We start from the raw sequence: 13,411 nt of genomic DNA, 5'->3' as shown, positions 1-13,411 counted from the left end.
CAATTTCCCGAAAAGCCTCGCCCAGAGGAATAAAGCACAGGATATAAACACCCAAAAGCAGCTGTCAATCAGTCCAATGACTAGTTCCGTTACCCCAAAAATAATTATGAGAGGTGCTGGGACAGAATCCAGATTGGGCTCCAGGTCACCGTAAAAATGCGTCAAAGTCGAAATAGCTATGACAGCCGACGGCTTGGTGACATTTTGGTACAGAATTTCGCCAAGATTTGTCCATCCACCACCGCTCCCAGCAAATGCAAAGAGTATCGAATTCCAAAGTACTTTGGCAGTTGTGACCAAGGCGTACACAAATGAGAAGATGATACATAAAGTGATGAACATGTAAATGGCGACTTTCTCCTAAAATTGCAAAAACTCGTCGCAAAAACTTGTTGCAAAGTGGCAGTCAAATTATGCAATTTAATTAAATGTATACCCCAGTACTGCATTTTATAGGTGTCCCGAATGACCTGCCCATGTACTCTGCCATACTGTTTATTTCATTCAAAAGGTCGACAAGCTGGTCCGTTTTGGTCCATCCGAAATGGAAAAAGGCAACGACGTAAAGGGTAAAAGTTGAGTACATGATCATGTACACGGTTCCAAGGGCAGAACTAGCAGACGAATTACTAGCAAATACTATACATCTGAAGAGGAATAGAAACACAAATATGTCCACAATTCCGGAAATAAGCTAAAATCAGAATCAAGATTTTATTCTTTGGAAAATATAGTTGATGAAAATGTTTTTTGTACCCTTCGTAAGAACGACCCCTTGATTTTAACGCAGCACCCTCTTCCCTCGTTATACGCGATTTTATGCGGAACCAAGAGGGTCCAGTGGAACATCGAGAGGAGCGGAATTACATAATGTCTAACCAAATTTGAACCACTTTTTACGTCGAAATTATCCTCAGGCAACTTTAAATTATCCTTCAAAATGAAAACTTTGCTTTTAGGTTTTGATGCCATCCCAATGGAATTATTTATCAGCTCCGCAATGATAGCGACAATTAACTAGAAATATCTTAAAGAGAAATGGCGTATGTACATTCAATTATCGACCTCGTGACAAAAAGTGACAATTAAGGACACGCACATAATCTCGATCGCAATCCAAAATACGGAATTATTATTGAATGACGCCTCATGTAACAATTTCTCTAATTGAGACTCCAATTCATTACGAGTGAACTAATATCTCAAAGTGCATATTTTTCGTAATTACGTAAGTGTAAACATTTCAATTCCTTCATGAGCTTCATTCCTGCATAGGTGCACATATTTTGAACTCACATACACGCTCCACTCAACCTCCTGAACTATTTACCAACCTTTTTGGTGTGGAATGCAAAAAAACCTCATCACCAACGCATACAAACGAGACACTTCCACCCAACTTAGCCGGATGCGGTACGGATCACGGGAGGAAGTATGAGACCGGAACAGCCTCCGTCCACATATATTCCCAATAGTTCAGTTCCCCAGCCCGTGTGCCGTGCTTCCCTTTTTCCCCAACCAGCAGACCCACCAACAGACAAGAGATCATCTAGCCACCCGTAGAATGTACGTGCACATACAGCAATGGGCTCACTCACTGGGGTAACGAATCCGGTTACTCAAAGCCGGTTACTTGCAATACCCGGACACTTTATGAGAGCGAGAGCGAGAATGGAGGAGCAAGAGCACCCGGGTATTTTCCCTGGTTCGGTCTTTCATCCAACCGCACCCACACCCCTCGTCTCACACTCATCATCATGGTCGTCCCACAACCCAGCACACTTCCGCCAAGTGAGGAGACAACCAGTCAGTCATGGAAATTTCTCCGACTGCTTTCTTTCCAAGTTGGCCAGTGAAGAAAATTCGGTTTCCCTGCCGTGACCGTGGCCCAAGTCCGAAAAATCGGTGAAAGCGAGAGTCACAGGTTGCCCGCAACGAATCCGAAATGAAAGGATGTCGGCCTCGGCGAAAAGCTTCCACTCCGACTTTCTCGAGAGAGGGGGAAAAGGAACAGGATCGATAAAATTCATCGATTAAAATTATACAGTGCCCGCATACGAGAGAGTAAAGGAAACCAGAGATGAGAATACAATGTGTGGCACATATGCCAAAAGCGGAACGGGTAGAGAATGCAATGCAATGGGGGAGATTTGGACACATCTGCCTGCACAGTCAGGAGATAAATAAATAGGAAGGGTCCTCTCTAGACTGGTGATGTGATGATGTAAATAGAAATGAAGGGTCGCACGAGCCGGGACTAAAAATGTGGTCGGTTTATGCACATGAAATGCATCCTAGTTGGAAATGTTAATGGGGGATGATTGTGATCAAGTGACATGCTGCTGTGTAAGTCTGCACATAGCTAGATGGATAAAAGGGTCCACCTGCAGGGCCATTCACGAAATCGCTCCCCTACAAAGTGTACAACTTTGAACGAAATTTTTAAGGGGAAAATTGGTTTACGGGAAGAATTTCTACAAAAAATGCTAATTGGGCAAGATCTTGAGACGAAATGAAAGAAATAGAACTTTCTCCGGAAAAATGAGATTTCTCAGATTGCCCATTTCATTCCAAAAGTCTCAAGTTGCCTCTTGCAAGAAGTCTCACAAAGAAAATAAAATGGGAAGATGAGATTTTCCAGGTTTTTTGGCGGAGGTGGGGAATCTGAGAACCCTGAGCGGGCTGAATATCCATCCGCGCTCTCTTTATTGTGCAAATCGTCCGGTTTACTTTCAGCCATCCGACGTTTTTGTTCGTAAAAATTTATAGTTTCTGGAAATTTGTGTACTTTTTAAAAGTACGGTTTTAGAGGTATTTGTTGGTGTGAGTGAGTCTTCGCATATCTTGGTTTTGGAACAGAGGTGAACAAAGTTTGTTAATAATGTCTGGCGACGAAGGTTCCATGATAATTGACGACGAGGATGACATTGACGATAAGCATAAAATAGCAAAGGACACTAAGAAAGATGTGTCGATAGCTCTGCCAACAACATCAGCAAAAGCAGCGACCGCTGCCCCCAGCCACGATAAGGATGATTCTAACGTTCCTTGGTGAGAAAATTAAAATTAAATGTGCAGTAAATACTTTGTACTTTCTTAATAGTTGATTTGACTTTTAGGATTGAAAAATATCGGCCTCATACGTTCGACGAGATTGTTGGAAATGATGAAACGATTGCGAGGTTGGCAATTTTCTCACAAAATGGCAACATGCCTAATTTGATTCTTTGCGTAAGTAGTGATTGTAGTAATAATTTTATTAAAAAGTAATCTGCAATGGTGTTTAACAGCTATTCCTAATGTGTATTTTAATAGGGCCCTCCTGGTGTGGGTAAAACGACCACAATTCTTTGCCTTGCTCGGATTTTATTGGGAGATGCTTTTCGCGACGCCGTACTGGAGTTAAACGCATCAAGTGATAGAGGAATTGACGTGGTGAGAAATAAGATCAAATTATTTGCACAACAAAAAACGTCATTGCCCCCAGGACGGCATAAAATTATCATTTTGGATGAAGCCGACAGGTAATCCATCTTAAATTTAAGACACTGTGTGGATGTATTATATGATCTATAATTGGTTCTTATAATTTCCAGCATGACTGATGGGGCTCAACAAGCCCTTCGCCGGACGATGGAACTTTACTCCCAAACAACCAGATTTGCATTAGCGTGTAACACGAGCGAAAAGATTATTCCACCAATTCAGTCTCGTTGTGCAGTGATTCGTTTTGGGAAATTGAGTGAAGCTCAAATTTTAGCCAAAATTAATTCCGTTTGTGTGGCTGAAAATGTGAGCAACAATGATGATTACTAAAATAACTAATCAGGGATCAAACTGATGATGTATTATAAAACTATATTGTACAGATTAATTACTCGGATGAAGGATTGGCAGCGATAGTTTTCACTTCTCAGGGAGACATGCGTCAAGCGTTAAATAATCTTCAAGCAACTTATCATGGGTTCGGGACAATTACTCCGGACAACGTTTTCAAGGTAAAAGAAATCGGTCATTCAATTAATTGCTATTTTATTCGTATATTGCTAAAATTACCACTGTCTGTGTAGGTATGTGATGAACCATCGCCTCTCGCCGTGCAACAAATGCTAGAAAACTGTAGAGATGGGTTGATTGAAGATGCTTATAAAACGCTAAGTGACCTGTGGAAAATGGGATATTCTCCGGAAGACATTATCTCAAATATTTTCCGTGTTTGCAAAAATCTAGAACTTCGAGAACATGCGAAATTGTATTTTTTGAAAGTAAGTGTGTTTAATTCGAAATACTCCAAATATTTTCGAGAAAAGTTAACTAAAATGGTTTTGTACAGGAAATTGGAATTACTCACATGCGGATTGTCGAAGGTTCGGGTACATTCCTACAAATGACTGGACTCATCGCACGACTTTGCGCTATTGGCGATAAGTTTAAAAAACCTTAACTTTGCTGTTATTGATAATTAGTTGAGTTATTTTACATTTCTTTAATGTTTTTTTACTCGGAAAACTTTGTCGAGTTTACTGTACAAGATTTCAATTCCTAATAAAGTTACAGATACAAGCAACCCTGAACATGCTACTAAAAATGCTGTAAGTACATCAGTAAATTCGATAGGGTCTGCAGTACTGCTAGATGCGCCTCCGCATGGAAAAATGTTGTTTGTTTCATACGTACGAATATACCTGTGGTTGAAGCCTCTCTCCTTCATGATTATTATTCTGTAATTAATTAATCATTACCAATTTACATAACTCAGAGGTATATGCATATGTACATATTTACCTTTGGAATGCTTAATACTTACTTGTGATTCAAAATTTCCGTATATTCTGACCCTTTTTTAAGAAACATTCCACTCTTGTATAAAACAGGGCTGACTTGAACCTTGGAAATGTGCGAGCAAATAAAAATTTCTGTGTAGTTTAGTGCCAACGCGGTGGGATAAAATAGGTCAGAATAAGTTAGAAATGCCATTGGCTTGTTCGCATTCAAAAGATGGCTGATTTCCTCTACAGTGGTGATTTTTAACACTTTCTGGCTTAAACTTTGTGTGTCTATCATCAACTAGACGCAACCATCAAAGAAATTGAAATTAAGTGCTAAACTTCGCTAGGTATATGTAAATTTAGCTTATTATTCATACTTACATACCTGCAAGAAAATCTGGAATGGTTCACTCCACTCGTGCACAGTGAATAGAAACTTGAATTTCATAAGATCCGAAAACTGTTTCACCGGAAGTGTGCTCACAGTCAGGGTGGACGTTATTGCTCCCGAATAACCCACAAAACAAACGACTCCACACAGGATTCCGATCAAAAACATCATTCGCATGGGTAACGAGTCTGGTATGATGTGCCAAGCTGCAAACAGTACCCTTTACAATATTTAATCTGTATTATGCAATTATGTGGTATCAAATCATACATTTTTGGCAATTGGCAGTAAAAGCCCACATCCCAATCTCCGAAGCGAAACGTGTATCGCTGTCCAAGTCGTCGTAATATTGCCACTTATTCTTTTCCAGGAGCGTTTCTTGACTTCCAGGGATCTCCTTTCGTCTCTCCTCGGTGGTAAATTCGTCCTTCACCCAGTTGTTGTAATCGCTAGCATACAAGGTCCACCCAAAGTCTAAAATGTGTGATTCAAACTCTCCTCCGCCTCCGTCATTATTAACATTGGGATCAATTTGTTTCGTCTCGGTTGTTTTTTCTCGAGTAGTCGGGTTCGTATGCGACTTCAAGAATGCAGATATCTTGACAACTGTGATGAGAAAGAGCCAGGTGCCAATCAGGCTGAACCAGACGTATGTGTGAAAGGGGGCTGTGACAATGTTTCGGATAGAGTTAGCGGTGGGTTGCATGAAAAAGCAGGTAATGCTAAAGAGTTCATTATTAATTAATTAATGGTCGTACATATAATCGTCTAACAGTTAAGGGATGCATACATTCCGTGATATGTCGGCTGCAAAAATGTTAATTGAGACGCCCGAAAGGGAACGACTGAAGACATGCTGAGGGCAATGTCCCCAGTTTCAGAATTTAAATGGGTAGCAGTTGTGCCTCCGAGCGTTTTGTTCGGAAGCGTGGTCAGACCATCGCCTGTCACAACTTTCACTCTATTGCAGATCAATGAAAAATCAGTGGTTAAATTAATGACTAAATTACTGCAAAGAATACCAACCTAAAGTTGAGCATCATTTGAAAATTCCAATATAATTCGACAGAAAATCCACCAGTAAGAGTAATATTTCCAGCCTTCGCAGATCCCTTGTACCTCATCCAGTCGGGTTGATTTGTCTTACAAAGTGCAAAAAAATATGCTCCAATTATACTGTCAAATCGCCAAATTGTTACCATTTGACAATTTTACCACACCCGAATCACAGCAGTGAAACTCTCATTATAAAAATTTGTCCTCCTTCCAGCCGGAGATTTAACCCAAGGTAGCATTTTCCCGTTAGTATACCCATCAATAACTTTCTCCACTTTCATCAACAATTTTATATTATAAACCTCCCATAACGAGAATGCGTCACTATCACTGTTGATAAATAACGAGAAGACGTTCGTGTTGAGAGAAAATTGTGCATCGTGGAAGAGAAGATGGGACTGCAACTCGGTCACAATTTGTGGTTGAGTATTTGGAATTGCAACGACAATTGTAGGTTTCTTGACACGATGTGACAATTTGCGAAGACGGGCTGAAATCTTTGTGTCAAATTGTTTAATTAAGTAAGAAAAGGTTGCATAAGATTCTAATTTTAAGAAATGCGTATTTATGTGCACAAGCATACCTTGACTATTAACTGGTTAAGTATTTGAACTGTACTCGGTTCCATTGTTGCTGGTACAATTATTAACCAACAACTTGGAGATGTCATTCTGCTGCTGGTACTGTTACTGTCCCTCCAACCTTGAACCTCCCAAGATGAATTTATCCACGCGTTTGGTTCTGAATAAGCAAACTCAAACCTGGATCCTTGTGATATTGATTTAGATAAGTCGTCAAGCTCGGCTGGAACATACATTTATGATCCAATTTTACATCAGTCTTTATTCCTGAGACACTAAAAAAATAAAAGTGTAAAAAGATACCTTGTTGAGCGAACGGTAAATGCAGGAAGACATCTCCCGAACAAAGTAAAAGTTGGTTCACGATTTCCTCTGATTTCTCCAGGAACGTGAGTCCTCCCGCAAACGATAGTAATTTATGAGATGAAACAATAATTAGCACAAATATGACACTGCTATGATTACGCATTTTACAACTTTTTGTTAACGTATGAAATGGAAAAGTTGGTAAACGACGGCACGTTTTCTCCAACCATTTTTGGGATTGGGAATTTAAGACTGATAATGGGAAGCAAGAAATCTACCTCCTGCAATAATACGGCATTCCGCAAAGTGAGAGGTTTGTCAATCCATAATTAATGACCTTATATGTCAGCAAAGAAAGTGCCACACACTACTTTTCCCCACAGCGTTGTCTCTCTCAATATCATCTAAAAAAACATGCATGTCCGTAGCTGTATGTAGTAAATGGTAGGCTTTGAAAGGTTCCCATTGTAGTAGGTGAGACCGAGCTGTCACAAATCGGAGACAAATTACTGGCATCGTTTGCCATCAACAATCTCCAACATAGGATGAAGCGTAACTTTCTTAACTTTTTTCCAGATAAGAGTGTACTAAAATTGTTGCTAAATAAAGTTTCACAATAGTAATTGCTCTCCAATCCACCGATGTATTAACAAATCAAATTTTTATGCAAATTATATATCCTTTTCGGTTACATGGTGGTAGGAAAAGTCATTTGAAATTAATGTATGGATGGCATTCAGAAAAATTGTGCCATACGTAATAGAAAATTAACGATATATATACTTTTATAAACTTCTAACAATAATCATAATCACTAGTCGATTTTTGCTACTAATAAACTAACAAACAAAACTTGCTGTAAGGAAAAAATAACACAATCAAGCAGTGAAGAGAGGACGGATGTCACTATTAATTAATTAACGGGACATTAATTCGACGAGTAGTGAGGACATTAAATCAATTAATTGGTATAATTGTTTGTTGAAGTTAGGACGAGCACGATGATGACGATGATGACGAGAAAGAGCGTTGAGAGGGCAAGACTGCCGATGCAGACCCATTTACGTCGTAAACGTTGTACCTCTTCTGGGCTGAGTGCGGGAGGAAGAGTGAGCGTTTTCGTCATAACAAAATCATACACCCTTGAGCCGTCTCGGTCTGGAATATCCTTATCTTTGGAGAACCCCTTCTTCTTATTGGACATTGTAAGGCATTTGCTGAATGTCTGGACAATAAGAAATAAAGCTGTTTCATATACTACTTTACTTTAAAATTATTATTTAAGTCATTTTTAGTTGACGAGTACATTTTGGAGATTACCACCCTGCTCCTCCGAAGGCGAATCCCCATCATCCATGTGAACAATGATTGGATTTTCACCTGAATTAGCTTCCACCTCGCTGGAAAGATCTTTAACAGAGAGACTGTGTTCAGTTACGTAACGGCAATGGTCTAAATTTTCAATGACAATTTCCGTGTCTTCGTCCCCTCTAATATTTATCATGCATGTCTGCCTGTACTGCTCAAGGTCCTGTTGTAAATCCATTTCGATGTTTGTGATTTGAGGATGGCAAAGCTGGAAAATTGTTTAAATTGGTATCAGTATTTTTTTAACCACCATTTCTTATTTCGGTTTCACTCACCAACCAGAGAAATCCCAAGTGGATAATTTTAAGGCGTATCAATGAGCTTCAAATGGAATTCCGTACAACTAATACATTCTTAAAACCTTCAGAGGATAATATAGGTCACTCAACGTGTCTCTACAGCAAGGCTTCCCATTCACTACTGTCAAGAAGATCAAGTAGATCTTTTCCAGAAGAAGCTACATATGTATGTACATCATTATATCAACTTAATCAACTTATCATCGGGTTATTATAATGCCCAAAAATAATGCGCGTCTCTTTCTTTACAATATATACCCACTACTTAACTGAGGAGTTAAGTAAGCGTTATATACCTTGTCCTGCACATTTACCTGCATATGGTCCGTATGAGTTTTTTTACACCATTATTGATATGTATGTAGTTATATCAAAGCAAAAGAAAGGCTGAAGTAATACAATGTTCATTTGTATTATAATAAACAAACATGTAAATAAACCGCTTTCATTTCGTATGCATATTTAATTACTGTTTCAATACAAATAACAAAAGAATGAATGAACATTCTATGTATCAATATCAATACATTCAATTTCTTTAAGGTAGGAACATCACCCAAGAAAAATGAAGTTATAGTACATGTCTTCATTACTACTACACTACCGCTACTAATAAGAAACAGTTTGCCCAGATAAATAATACCTGCATTTAAATACTGATATTTCAACAAATTTAAATTATAAATAAAATATGCATGCTTATGAGATACATATTTTTGATGCTTATGTATCTTTGTCTGCGATCGTTTCAGTTACTGGTATTTAGTTCATCAAATGTTTCTACACAAAGACCGTAAAAAATAAGTCTATAAAGACAAAAAATGTAAAAATGGAAATTTCAAGTTGTTTCATTCGGTAAAAAAATTAAAACTGAGGCTTCTCAACGACGGCACATTTAGTATACGTTGAAGATGGGAAGTAAAGGGCTGAACGTGACTCTAAGAATCTGTAATAACAATTAGTTAATATTGATATGATTTATGATTATAATGTACGAGTTTGTCATACCTAATCAATTGAACCTTCTCGTTTATCAATTCTGTCCAAACCTCAGGACCTTTGTGCTTCAATCCGTCGAGTTTGAGTAGCTTAACAAATATAGCTGAAAATAAAATATATTTTAACTCCCATACGATGAGTGCATAATTAACCAAGTGGTTATTTTATTCGCGTCGTTTTATTTCGAAAACCAGTGAGGATCCCTCTATTAGGTACCCTGACCATTATTTTAGGAAACTGCATATCTATTGTGCTCAACTTCCCCACATATACTCAACTCAGTGTTCAAACTGTCAGCTTTTTCTCATCAATTTAAATAACCAGTATGGGTCACGCAGTTAGTCTCCTGATGAAAGAATACTTAGCATTTAAAATACTTTGCACCCCAGACCAAAACCACTTAAATTACTGGTTTGGCTCATCTACCCAGTTCCTACTTTGACCAAGTATGCAAGTGACAGATATGACAGTTTCATAACCATGGATCTGATCTGTCTTTGAATTATGACAAGGTAAAAGCACACTTACTCAACAGACGAAGCAGGTAAATTGCACCAAGATCCTCTGGAAGACCTTGCTCCAGTTTCTGAAGATATATACGGCATTAATTAATTATCTAATATAACATGAACTCGAATAATCAGTAATTGCGCCATGTAATTTAAATACCTTCTCAACCACTGGTATTTCTTGTTCGTACAACAGGTTACTCGATACATGATCGTTGATCTGCATTCGTAAACCACTGATGAAGGATTGGGTTCTAGATATTGCAAAGATGTCCCCAGTTTGTTCAACCGAGGCGACGTATTCCACAAGCACATCATTCACTGACACGCACGAGTCGGCTATCAACTATCAGTAACATAATAAAATTGAATTACTTATTATCAATTAGTTATATATGGGCGTATGAAATTTTGTATACCATATTTTTGTGCTGAATTCTACTTTTGTCCCGTAATAACACATTTATCAAATTTTCAGTCAGGTGCAGGTCCTCAGGTTCCTCAAAAGACTCTGAGACCGAAAATGAAACGGGTTCTTCTTTTACAAGTGTCTCTGTTTCCTTAATTAGTACTTGTGGACTTGACTTATTTTCTTGAGTATTTTGAGATGTCGATGCGGCAGGAGATGATTGGTGAGTCTTGAAACTTCCAGTAGCGGAAGCAATGTTATCGGTCGTTAAAGTTGGGGGATTACTATTACCCAAACATTGTGAAGTACTAGTAACTTCTTGTTCAGTAACACATTTTTTGAGAGGTGATTCTTCTTCTACTTTAACAATAGCGTGCAAACGTTTCTTCCCTTTACGTTTGACAACATTTTGTGCAGCATCATCTGCGATTGAAGTTTTTGGACTTTGTGGTTCTTGTTTGACAATAATTTGTGCAACATCATCTGCAATTGAAGTTTTTGGGCTTTGTGGTTCTTGTTTGACAATAATTTTTGGCTTCAGTTTTAATCCATGTGTCTTCACAGAATTTTTTAGGTGAGAAATTTGTGTTCTTCTCTTCAGCTTTAGTGCAATTTTGTTGATGATTGCTACTTTTAATTCTGGTTTCCGTTCAAATTTGCATAAACGGTCCTCAGGAACCCACTCATTCCACCTTCAAACCAAATTGTTACTTGAGGGTCATGTTTACATGTTGTAATTAATGAAACTGCTTACTTGTGGCTCCATCTAATATAATGCACGAAGAATAATACTTGGTTTTCTTCTAAACCACTATTTCCTTCTGCGACCGAATGCTCTGAACCACGGCACACTCTGGATGGTCTCGAAGCGTTGATAACATCAATCTCATGTTTGGTTGCCACCTCCAAAATCTTGGCTGGGTATCTTTGTCCGTAATATTCGCACAAGACAAGTTCTCCATGTGTGAACGTGGATGCTGAAGGGTCCACCACCATCTAAATTAGTAGAAATATTATATTCCTGCTATTTCATGAAACAGAATTGAGTTCCTAATAAAAATACTTTATGAACCTGTGAATGTGAAGGACCACCAACTTCATTCAAAATGGCACTTGGCGACAGGGCACCATCCATCGAGTTGGAGGGTTTACGCTTTGGAGGCATCTTGACATTTAACAAGATTTTTTTTACTAAAACCTCATTTATGCCAACTTATGTCGAATTAATTTTAATTTTAAAATTCTTACCGGTATATTGTTTCGTGGCAAAACGTTATTTTGATTCGACAAAGCTACAAACAAGTTGTTTGAAACAACTATCTAAAATAGTTTTCAGACAGATCTTTGGTCCATCCAACCAAGTAACAATTATAACGGCGACCAGAAAAATTACATAAACATTTGTCAAGTAACTTCAATAAACTCAATAAACTTCAAACAACCGTCACCAAAAATGAAGCTGACAAAGCAGCAAGCGCGTCGCAACCCGCAACTTTTTTGGGGTAACAAAAGGCATAAAAGTGATCAAAGTGAAAGTTGAAAGCTTTATTTTTTTGCAAATTTTAGTGTTGAATTTAACATTTATGCTCTGAAATTTTGGATAATGCTAATATTTGCGAGGATGAGACGAAGTCAAAGCATAAATTAATATTTGCATTTTAGGTAAATACTAACTCGCTCCCCTCTCTTTATTCAACTCGCAGGTGTCGCAGGTATTAATAAATGTTAATGGGCATTAACAAAATCAGTTAACACACAATTTCCTATGGTTGATAATACGAAATTTTCTCTCCGTACAATTTTAGCCAGAACTTAGAATCGTCTCTAATGACGGAATTCCATAAATAAAAGGCGAATAAGTAAATAGGGTGAGATGAAATACGTCACCAAAAAAGGTTGACCGTGTGGGTGGAATAATTTTCACGTAAAATTACCTCTACCCCAAACTAAACATTGACTCGGTGGTCGCGTAATTGAGCAACAACTTGATAAAACTAATATTTATCCACTCCTGACATTTATCTCACTCTCAACTTTCACTTGCACAAAGATACCCAATGTACACTTTGTGGATCACGGGGAAAGAAGAAAAATAGAATGAAAGCAAAGTGCATTTTATTTATTTAGGAGAAAAGAGAGACGAGTGAGAAAGGTGACAATTCTCAATTCGGATTTTGTCTCAATCAAGTTGTTTTTACACAGGTAGAAAACAATATTTATCCAGCAGGCCTTACAGACAAGTTGGACCAAACTGGGAATTTTTCCTATTCTTCTCATAAATCTCAATTAACTCGTGATTTGACAGAAGATTGAAGGCAAAAAAGCACATCCATTTCTTTAGCAGTACAAACACCTACGCAGTACTTGATTTATAAAATGGTGGAATAATTGTCGACGGTTGATTGACACCTTTTTACTCATGTTCCTGTCAGAATCAGATGGTGTTTTATTTTTCGGATCAAATCGAATTTAGAAGAGAAGAGAGAGACGTCATGTCATTCCACTTTCTTCTTTTACTTCAAGGTCTTTCTCCAGATCGACAGCCTTTACTGGAAACTTCGACTAAAAGGAATAAAATCAGGACCTCCTCCATCTCCAAATTCTCCATCCATCCATCCACATACGTAGCACTTTTCAGTTTTCTCCAATAACGACACTTGTAATCCCTTGTTCTATACTACTTACTTACGAGTTGAGTTTATTCCTCGGCAGTGAAATTCTTTA

General features: G+C 38.1%; 3 protein-coding genes and 1 long non-coding RNA gene across 5 annotated transcripts; 1 reads left to right on the top strand and 3 right to left on the bottom strand.

Annotated features, from left to right (window-relative positions):
• Positions 1–2,692: 2,692 nt before the first annotated feature.
• Positions 2,693–4,574, top strand: LOC110848312 (replication factor C subunit 2). Its single transcript, XM_022095495.2, has 7 exons — positions 2,693–3,051; positions 3,120–3,231; positions 3,316–3,524; positions 3,597–3,792; positions 3,870–3,998; positions 4,071–4,265; positions 4,334–4,574. The coding sequence occupies exons 1-7, from the start codon at positions 2,882–2,884 to the stop codon at positions 4,442–4,444; spliced, it is 1,122 nt and encodes a 373-aa protein (XP_021951187.1). The 5' UTR covers positions 2,693–2,881; the 3' UTR covers positions 4,445–4,574.
• LOC118435422 lies at positions 4,453–5,155 on the bottom strand. Its single transcript, XR_004834740.1, has 2 exons — positions 4,808–5,155; positions 4,453–4,721 (listed from the first exon to the last, which is right to left on the bottom strand). It is a non-coding gene; the product is annotated as an uncharacterized LOC118435422 (long non-coding RNA).
• Positions 5,156–7,726: 2,571 nt separating this feature from the next.
• On the bottom strand, positions 7,727–9,056 carry LOC110848731. 2 transcript variants are annotated; one of them, XM_022096016.2, is made up of 3 exons: positions 8,751–9,056; positions 8,410–8,679; positions 7,727–8,328 (listed from the first exon to the last, which is right to left on the bottom strand). In XM_022096016.2, exons 2-3 carry the CDS (start codon positions 8,647–8,649, stop codon positions 8,065–8,067), a joined length of 504 nt encoding a protein of 167 aa, XP_021951708.1. In that variant the 5' UTR covers positions 8,650–8,679; positions 8,751–9,056; the 3' UTR covers positions 7,727–8,064. The 2 variants fall into 2 exon arrangements, with proteins under 2 accessions (XP_021951708.1, XP_021951707.1); XM_022096015.2 differs by having other exon boundaries at positions 8,747–9,045.
• A 154-nt stretch (positions 9,057–9,210) lies between these two features.
• LOC110848491 (nuA4 complex subunit EAF3 homolog) lies at positions 9,211–12,175 on the bottom strand. Its single transcript, XM_022095721.2, has 8 exons — positions 11,936–12,175; positions 11,760–11,852; positions 11,442–11,683; positions 10,698–11,379; positions 10,439–10,624; positions 10,298–10,355; positions 9,779–9,872; positions 9,211–9,716 (listed from the first exon to the last, which is right to left on the bottom strand). Exons 2-8 carry the CDS (start codon positions 11,850–11,852, stop codon positions 9,635–9,637), a joined length of 1,437 nt encoding a protein of 478 aa, XP_021951413.1. The 5' UTR covers positions 11,936–12,175; the 3' UTR covers positions 9,211–9,634.
• Between the last annotated feature and the right edge of the window lie 1,236 nt (positions 12,176–13,411).

Source organism: Folsomia candida, unplaced genomic scaffold, assembly GCF_002217175.1.
Source record: "Folsomia candida strain VU population unplaced genomic scaffold, ASM221717v1 Fcan01_Sc004, whole genome shotgun sequence".
Lineage (NCBI taxonomy): Eukaryota > Metazoa > Arthropoda > Collembola > Entomobryomorpha > Isotomidae > Folsomia > Folsomia candida.
Note: the sequence above shows the minus strand (reverse complement) of the source record. Positions and strands in the feature narration are given on the sequence as shown.